This window comes from Rattus norvegicus, chromosome 10, assembly GCF_021556685.1.
Source record: "Rattus norvegicus strain SHRSP/BbbUtx chromosome 10, alternate assembly SHRSP_T2T, whole genome shotgun sequence".
NCBI lineage: Eukaryota > Metazoa > Chordata > Mammalia > Rodentia > Muridae > Rattus > Rattus norvegicus.
In genome coordinates this window covers 45,172,538-45,182,137 of record NC_141543.1, presented here as the reverse complement: position 1 = coordinate 45,182,137, position 9,600 = coordinate 45,172,538, and the positions used below count along the sequence as shown (strand labels likewise).

Below are 9,600 nucleotides of genomic sequence, written 5' to 3'. Positions count from 1 at the left end.
TTTCTTTTTTTTCTTTTTTTTGGAGCTGGGGACCAAACTCTACCGCTGAGCTACATCCCCAACCCTGAGTGGTTTTTTTTTTTTTAAGATTTATTTTCATTCATATGTGTGCATCTCTCTCTCTCTCTCTTCTCTCTCTCTCTCTCTCTCTCTCTCTCTCTCTCTCTCTCTCTCTGTGTGTGTGTGTGTGTGTGTGTGTGTGTGTGTGAGAGAGAGAGAGAGAGAGAGAGAGAGAGAGAGAGAGAGAGAGAGAGAGAATGATGCCTGGAGCTAGAACTACAAGTAGTTGTGAGCTGCCTGAACTCCAGTCCTCAGAAGAGCAGCAAGTACTCTTAACTCCTGGGCCATCTCTCCAAGGCCAGGAATGAGATTCTAATAAATGCTATAATGTGCACAAACCTTAAAAGACACTAAGCTAAGTGAAAGACAAATGTTACAAGCCCCTACTGACAGGAAGTACTTAGAACAGCCTTGTTCATATAAACAAAACACACACACAGGTTGCTAGGAGGTAGAGAACAAAGATTTAGTTTCAGTTTGAGTTGATAAGAAATTTCTGGTGATGAACAGTAGTGATGTGAATGTCACAGAGTGAATATACTCAGTGTATAAAATGACTAAACAGAAAATGTGATGTTACCTTACCACAATAAATGTAAATGAATTAGACTAAAGATATGGCTAAGTGGGTAGAGTGTTCACCTAGTATGCAGGAGGACCTAGGTTCCATCTTCAACACTGCATAAAACCATACCAGATAGTGCACACCTGGAATCCCAGCATGGAGCTGGGGGAGGTGGAGGAGGAGGCAGGATTAGGAATTCAAGATCAACCTCAAGGACATGAATAGCTCAGGGTCAGCCTGGGCTGCATGAGACTGTCTCAAAATAAATTGACACTAAAAACAGTTTTTAAAAGATAAGACAGTAAGTAAGAGGGCTCTTTACACTATCTTTGCCATGAGACATGAACCGAGATGATCTCCTCATGTAAAGCCAACGCCCTTCCTCTTTTTCAGATCCCACACCATAGCCACCTGCCCCTGGTTGCAAGCTGGAAGACTTTCTTGTTGTTCTTTGGCACAGCTATCTTCACCTTTGAAGGCGTGGGGATGGTAAGAAGGATGAGGTGCCCCACAGATGTCCAGCTATGATTCCCCATGTAACCCTACCAGTGCTGTGGGCAGTGCCCCACAGTTCTCTCCTAGTGAAGGGAAAAGCTACAGTGCCAAGTGCACCTCCTAACCCAAACCACACCCCAAGCTTCCAAGGCAAAGATGGAGAATTTACTAGTCAGCTCACGCTGAGAAGGCTGTTGGGGCAATAGCAAGCATGAAACAAGATGAACAGGGGGGTGAACCTATGGAGGGAGTGTGGCTCTGTGGAGGGACGTGGCCATAAAGCTAATGTGATGGTCACATGACATATAGAAAGGCATATCCATATGGCGTGGCTTCCCAGGGGTGTGGCTGTGTGAAGGGTGTAGCTATGTGGAGTGGTGATGTGGATGATGTAGCCTTGTAGAGAGGTGTGGCCCTGTGATGTGGAAGGGCATGGCCATTTAGAGTGAGATGACAATATAGAGAGTGTGGCTCTGTGGAAAGTGTGGCCTTGTGGAAGGGTGTAGCCTTATAGCGAGTGGGGTCTTTTCGGAGGGGATCCCTATTAACTCCATCCACCAGAACAACACCTGTGCCCATAAGGGGACCTAACCAGAGCCATCTAGGAAAGGCTATGGCAAGCAAGTACGTTTCCTGGTGATGGCCCACCACTCTGCATGGCTGCGATGGGTGCACTATGGAGAGGCCCAGACACAGAGACTTCATCCTAGGATTGATTCTCTCTGCTGATATGCCTTTCCTGCCACTATTACAGAGCCTAATGATTCTTGGGCATCAGTCCACCCTTTTGGGCAAGTTTCCTGCAGATCAGCATGAAGATTAACTTTCATGAATCAATGCTGTTTAAATATATTAATGACTTAATAGAATTCCTGATTTGATTCAAATAATTCTAGGAAGAAAGTTTAAGGAGATGGTTTTAGTTGTTTTGCCAGAGAGATGTAATAAAGTTAGAATCAGAAATAGAATGCATCTCTTTCTCAAAGAATAGTAAATAAGGGCTGCACAATAAGGAATGCAATGAGCTCTCATAAATTACAGTAAGAAGAGAAATAGACTTGGGACCAATTTGTGATCAAGGAAAAACATTCATTCTAGGTCAGGTCCAAGGGTGAGGCCATAGGTGTGAACCATGATAAAGCAAGGCCATGTAAAACCGTTGCTTTGAACTTATAATGAGCTTATAGAATGAAACACTGTTTGAACTTAATGTCAACTCCCCTTCTGTAACTCCCCTTTCGTGTAACACTTTAACTATGAGGTAATTTTAGAAAGAACGTTTGTCTAAGAAGGTATAAAAGAATCTGAGAGAAAAAGTAAAGAGTGACTTTTGGAGCTCTGTTCCATCCACCAAATGTGTGTGCATGTGTGTGTGTGTGTGTGTGTGTGTGTGTGTGTGTGTGTGTGTGTGTTTAGGCCGGACTTTTTTATTTTCATCCTTGTCTTTTCTTTCTGGCTCACAAAGACTTAACAAACACCTCCTAGCCTCTCAACTGGCTAGTTGGGGGGTGAGGAGGTGGGTGAGCCAGAGAGGAAAAGGTCAAATAACACTGTTTTTCTTACTCCCCTGCACTTATCAGCAGGAGTTAAGTTGCCAGCAGTCAGAGACTTTTGGTCATAGAATAGCAAGAGTAAAAGAAAGAATTAAATATTCAGAACAGCAAAGGGTTATAGAAAGTTAAATTGCCAAAAGTAAGCAGCTTTTGGCCAAAATGCCCCCTCAACTGCTTGTCTCAGGAACTGGATGCCAGGAAGCCCCGCACCCCAGCAGGAACTCACACTATGGCCATTTCTTCCACCTTGTCTTTCACAAACCCTTTGCTTTTAGGTTCTGCCTCTCAAAAGCCAGATGAAGAGCCCACAGCAGTTTCCCGCCGTGCTCTATCTGGGGATGTCCTTTGTCATCTTCCTCTACATCTGCTTGGGGACTCTGGGCTACATGAAGTTTGGTGCAGACACCCAGGCCAGCATCACCCTCAACTTGCCCAATTGCTGGTAGGAAACCGATGCCTCAAGTTAACCTTTAGCAGAAGAAATGAACTGTTGCCGGCCATGCTAACTATGACACCGGGTGACTTCGAGGGTTGGCACAATGCTCCCTCTCTGAAGCAGCAGCCTTAAGCATTATCACTGAGGATTCCATGGAACAAAGGAGAATGTAGACATCGGAGGCTCTCAGTGACCTTTCCAGCGCACACTGTGTAGGAGCAATGGAGGCTTGAGTACAAGGTTGACCCTAAAGTGAAAAGGTCCTAAGATGAGTGATGTAGAGCAGTTGAGCACACAGGAAGTGAAAACTCCACCGTAGAGCATTTGGGCAGATTGTCTGAGGCCCTAGGTTGGATGATAATAATAATAATAATAATAATAATAATAATAATAATAATAAATAGTAACAAATTTATTTTTTAAGATAGGTTCTCATATGTACCCCAGAATAACCTCAAACTTCCTTTGTAGCCAAAGCTAGCCTTAAACTCTTCTGGCAACCTGCCTCTGCTTCCCCTGAGATTATAGGCACGCACTGCAATACCTGGAAATAAATAAATAAATAAATAAATAAATAAATAAATAAATAAATAAATAAATAAATACAAACTTAGGCGTATGCCACAGATGGACTGCCACTTAGAGTATCCCCAGCTGGAATTCAGCCTGGAGTCGGCACCTCCAGTCATTGATTCCCTCCCCCACCCATCTATCCATCCAGGAAGCAGCTGTAGGTGGGATCTTTAGAGGAGGTGTTGGACTCCTAGTGACTAAGTACATGTTCTAAAGCTTACTAATGAGACCCACATTCTGGTTCCTCCACGGCCGCGGGCAAGCCTCCCACCCTTCTGTACAGTAAGCTTACACACGTGCCTCCTCTCATCAGTCAGGACAGCTTCATGATGCTGTCACACAAGTGCTTAACTCTCTGTTCACACTGTGGTGCAGGCTCTCGTTTGAATGGGTCAACCACAACTAGGGTGGTGTTGGTTGTCATGACAGAGCCATTGAATGCCACCTGCCTTTCCCAAGCAGCCAGTGAGACGGCTTAGACTCCTAACTTCAGCTAAAAAGACAGCCCTCCTGTCTGACTTCCCACCCCAGGCAAGGAAAAGCCTAGAAACTTTTGATGAGCAGCGTGGATAATTTCTGCACTCCCTGGCAGCAATTGCTTTAATATGCAGAAAATACTTAGAAAAGTGCTGGGCACATAGTAAGCTCCGTGGATTATCAACTGTTATCACAGTTAGGGGTCAGGACAGCCTTGGGCTTTTTCAGGTGGGTGGGATGATGGTGGCATTCATGTTTCTCACAGCCAGAGCTGTAGAAAGAGGAAAATGTCACCAGCTCCACCCTCCTCACTTGCTCTGCCAATGACCAGATGAGATCATGAACGTGTAATTCTTTGAAGCTGTGCCTTAATTTATGCAAGCGAGATAACTTAATACACTGCCCTTCTTGACTGGTTGCGCTTCATCTAGCTATCCCGGCACAGCCTTTTCATTCTGGAGGTGGCAGCTAAGTACATGGGCAGTGAGCTCTAGTCAGAATGAGTAAGCAGAGGAGAAGGAACTCGCTCTTGAGGGAAGTCTTGAATGGACGGGATCAATGGGTATATAAAAATCACAATTTTATATGCAAGACGTTATCTTCAAAACATGTAAAATAAATGCCAGTTATAAGTAAAATTACAATGCTGGGGTTGAGTGGGTAACTCAGTTAAGTTGCTTGCCACAGAAGCACGAGGCCTGAGTTTGACCTTCAGTATTGGGTTTGGAGGTTTATGCTGCTATCCTACCACCGGAGAAGTGGAGACAGGCAGATCCATGGAGTGTGCTGGCCAGCCGGCCAGCCAAGCCAAATGTGACTCAGTGAGAGTCCCAAGGCACACCAAGAGACCCCCTCATCAAATACAAGGTGACAGCCCGACACCCCGTCGTGCCTGCACACACATGTGCATTTGCATACAGGAACACACGCATACATACTGCGATGTCAGAGACTGAAATGATTCACACACTATTTCAGCACTTCAAGCCTGCATAGACTAGGACACTCAGAGGGCAGTATATCAGTAGGAATCAAAATTTAAAATCATAGCTGGGGCCCGATGCATCCGTAGCTCAGTGGTTGAGTGCTTACCTAGCACACACAAGATTCTGGATTCAATTCCCAGAGCTTTACACACCAGTGTGGTGGCTCATGCCATTTGAAAAAATGGAATCTGGAGATGGAGGTCATTCTTGGCTGCATATCAACCTTGAAGGCTGGGACACAGGATGAGACCCAGTGTCAGGAAAAAATAACTTAGACAGAAACAGGAATGCGTACTCACAGGGAAGAGCTCACAAGAAGTATTGGTTCATCTATTGTTTTGAGATAGGATCTTACTATACAGGCCTTGTTGACCTGGAACTCACTATGCATACCAACCTCGATGGCCTTAGACTAGTGGCAATCCTCCTGCCTGTGCCTCCCTACTGCTGGGATCAGAGGCACGTGCCACCACACCCAGCTTTATGTTTGATGTAATAATAAAGGTCAATGATGCATAGAGCCGTGCCACCGTGCATCTGTGGGTGTTGGTGTGGCTTCCCCACTTTCCGTTTGAGATTGTAGGCTCAGGGCTAGGGATATGGCTCAGTCAGTAAAGTGCTTGCCACCCAAACATGAAGACCCAACTTAGAACCCTCAAAACCCATATAAAAGCTGGGCACAGTGGCGCACATCAGTAATCCCCAAGTTCCTAAGTGGCATGGACAGAGACAGAAGAATCCATGGAAGTCTGTGGTACAGCTGGCCTGACATACGCAGTAGCAATGAAAGAGAGAGACGCTATTCCAAATACAGTAGAAGGCTAGGACAGACACTTGAGGTGGTTATTTGACCCCCACATGTGATTCATGGCAAGCACACACAGGCACACATGTGCACACATGCACACACATTTTAAGAAATTTAAGGGCTGGAGAGAGACGGCTCAGTGGTTAAGAGCACTGACTGCTCTTCCAGAGGTCCTGAGTTCAAATCCCAGCAACCACATGGTGGCTCACAACCATCTGTAATGAGGTCTGATGCCCTCTTCTGGTGTGTCTGAAGACAGTTACAGTGTACTTATATATAAAAATAAATCTTAAAAAAGTAATCATTAGGGGTTGTGGATTTAGCTCAGTGGTAGAGCGCTTGCCTACCAAGCACAAGGCCCTGGGTTCGGTCCCCAGCTCCGAAAAATAGAAAAGAAAAAAAAAGTAATCATTAAATAATCATTAATTTTTAAAAAAGAAATTTTAAAAGATTCTTTATACACAGATTATTTCTAGAAAACTCTGAGGAAACTTCAGTGAGCATCAGGGGTGGGGATGATGTCTTGCCTGTACGGCTGTTATACTGTGACTGTACTATACACGGATATGCATTTATAATTTGGACCTCCCATGTCTCCTCTGAGCCAGCCTGACCCCAGTCACTGTCTTCTGACCTTTGAGAGTTCTGATGAGTCTTGAGCCACCTTCCCTGAAGCCTGGTTGGCATCTCGCCTCCTTTCAATGCTTCGTCTGCAGGCTGTACCAGTCAGTCAAGCTGATGTACTCTGTGGGCATCTTCTTCACCTATGCCCTCCAGTTCCACGTCCCGGCTGAGATCATCGTCCCCTACGTCGTCTCGAGAGCGTCTGAGAACTGGGCTCTGTTCATAGACCTGACCGTCCGCGCAGCCTTGGTCTGCCTGACCTGTGAGTAAGGAAGCGGTCATAGGTTTCTGTGGTGCATGTCATACCTCAGAATAGTGCCTACCCCAGCAGCCTTGCCTCTGTGATCTATAAGATGTTTGCCTCCTTACTTCTCACCTTTCCACCTGAAACTAGCTTAGAAAACTATCACTGAGAGACCCTGTCTCAAGGGAATAATGCAAGGACACACACACACACACACACACACACACACACACACACACACACATATATATATTTTTCTCCCTACAAAAAATGATCTTTTAAAAGATCACAGGGTCGGTCCCCAGCTCCGAAAAAAAAAAATGCTAAAAGATCACAGGGGAAGAGATAGGGTCCAGAGTTATAGTACCTGGCCGGATTGTTGAACTACAAAGCCATGCTGTTGGTAGCTCCCCTCTTTAAGACACACTCAGTGAGCCTACATTTCTCTCTCCCTGCAGGTTTCTCAGCCGTTCTCATCCCCCGCCTGGACCTGGTCATCTCCCTGGTGGGCTCTGTGAGCAGCAGTGCCCTGGCCCTCATCATCCCTCCATTGCTGGAGATTGCCACGTTTTACTCTGAGAACATAAGCTGTACGACCATTGCCAAGGACATCATGATCAGCATCCTGGGCCTCTTAGGATGTGTACTTGGGACGTACCAAGCCCTCTACGAGATGACCCAGCAGAGCCGTTTTCCCATGCTCAACTCTACAAATGTCCACACATAATTACCTATTTTTATTTGAATAGCTCTTCCTTCCTCCCATCCTCTGTTGGATTCCCAGTATATGTGTTCATCAAAGCCCAGCATCCCTGTGTTAATTAGTGGCTTCATTATCTTCCAAGAAGAACATGGGTGCTGATCCCCATGAAGCTCTGGTTTATTGGTTCTGGGTTTTTTGAACGTGTGTGTGTGTGTGTGTGTGTGTGTGTGTGTGTGTGTGTGTGTGTGTGCGCGTGTGCGCGCGCATGCGCGCGCCTTGGAACTAAAATCAAGTCAGATCTTTGATACCAGGCAAGGCCATGCATACCTGTAGTTCCAGAGCCAGAGGAAAAGGAAGGCAAGTGGATGCCTGAAGCTCACTGACCAGCCCGGCCAAATCAGTGAGTTCTAGTTCACTGAGAGACCCTGTCCTCAAAAATAAGGTAGAGGACTGGAGAGATGACTCAGTGGTTAAGAGCACTGACTGCTCTTCCAGAGGTCTTGAGTTCAATTCCCAGCAACCACATGGTGGCTCACAACCATCTTTAATGAGATCTGATGCCCTCTTCTGGTGTGTCTGAAAACAGCTACAGTGTACTCATATAAAATAAATCTTTAAAAAAAAAAAAAACAAGGTAGAATGCAAGCAAGGAAAGACACTTGATATTAATCTCAGCCTCCACGTGCACATGTGTGCATATGTGCATATACATGTGTGTACATGTGCATGCCTTTACACATGCCATTCTGATAACTACTTGTAAAGAAAATGGGTGAGGCTGTAAGGTGACCCATCATTAACAGCAACTGCTGCTTGTCTTAGGGTTCCACTGCTGTGAAGAGACACCATGACCAGGGCAACTCTTATAAGGAAAACATTTCATTGGGGCTGCCTTAGAGTTCAGAGGTTTAGTCCATTATCATCATGGCAGGAAGCATGGCAGTGTGCAGGCAGACACGGTGCTGAAGTAGCTGAGAGCTCTACATCTGGATCTGTAGGCAGCAGGAAAGAATGAGCCACTGGGCCTGACTTAAGCATCTGAAACCTCAAATCCTGCCCTAGGTGACACACTTCCTCCAACAAGGACACACCTCCTAATAGTGCCACTCCCTGAGACTATGGGGCCATTTGCATTCAAACCACCACATTCTACTCCCTGACCCCATAACTTGTAGTCATATCATAATGAAAAATACAGGCTGGAGGTTGGGGATTTAGCTCAGTGGTAGAGCGCTTGCCTAGCAAGCGCAAGGCCCTGGGTTCGGTCCCCAGCTCCGAAAAAAAGAACCAAAAAAAAAAAAAAAAAAAAAAGTCCAAAGTTCAAACTGTCTTCTGAGACTCATACAATTTCTTAACTGTAATCCCCTAAAAAATCAAAATGAAAAGGCAGATTACATGCTTCCAACATATGATGTCACAGGATATACCATTCCAAAAGGAAGGAAGAAGCATAGGGAGGAAATGCTGGACCAAAGCAAGGCTGAAAAGCAGCTGGGCACACTCTACACTCTGCACCTCCTTGTCTGTTGTCAAAGCGCTCTTCAGATCTCCAACTCCTTTTAGCTTTATTGACTGCAACACCTCTCTCTCTCTCTCTCTTTCTCTCTCTCTCTCCCTCTCCCTCTCTCTCTCTCTCTCTCTCTCTCGCACGCTCACACACACACACACACACACACATACACACACTTTTATAAATTAAAAGCAAATATTTTTAATGCATCCTGATACCCTAAAAAAAAATCACATAAATCCAAGAGTGTTTCCCCCCTACGTTCAGAAGGTACCCCTGAAGCACCAGGCTTAGAAAGTGTGCACAGAGGGAAAATGGATTTCCTATTCAGCTAAGAGTCTCAGGAAGAACAGTCGCCTTAACTTTTTCCAGGCACTCAGTTTCTAATCTTAACCAAGTCTTGAGAAATTTCCCCTTCCCCACCTCCAGTCTTAGTGTCCTGTTTGTGCAATGAGAGGTTGGAGTGTTGATTAATTAAAGACCTTCTCAATGCTCATATTCTTCCTGTGAGAAGAATCAAAATTTATCCCCCAAACATAATTTCTCATCCACTAATCACCCTGTTA

General features: G+C 45.3%; 1 protein-coding gene across 3 annotated transcripts in view; it reads left to right on the top strand.

Moving 5' to 3' along the window:
- The window catches only part of Slc36a3 (solute carrier family 36, member 3), a 30,009-nt gene extending 22,367 nt beyond the window's left edge, over positions 1-7,642 (top strand). For 2 of the 3 annotated variants that reach the window (XM_087571708.1, XM_087571709.1), the window contains exons 10-13: positions 1,019-1,114; positions 2,949-3,115; positions 6,670-6,839; positions 7,280-7,642. In XM_087571708.1, coding sequence (XP_087427834.1) covers positions 1,019-1,114; positions 2,949-3,115; positions 6,670-6,839; positions 7,280-7,548 — 702 coding nt within the window. In that variant the 3' untranslated portion in view covers positions 7,549-7,642. 3 annotated transcript variants of the gene reach the window in all.
- The last annotated feature ends 1,958 nt before the right edge of the window (positions 7,643-9,600 follow it).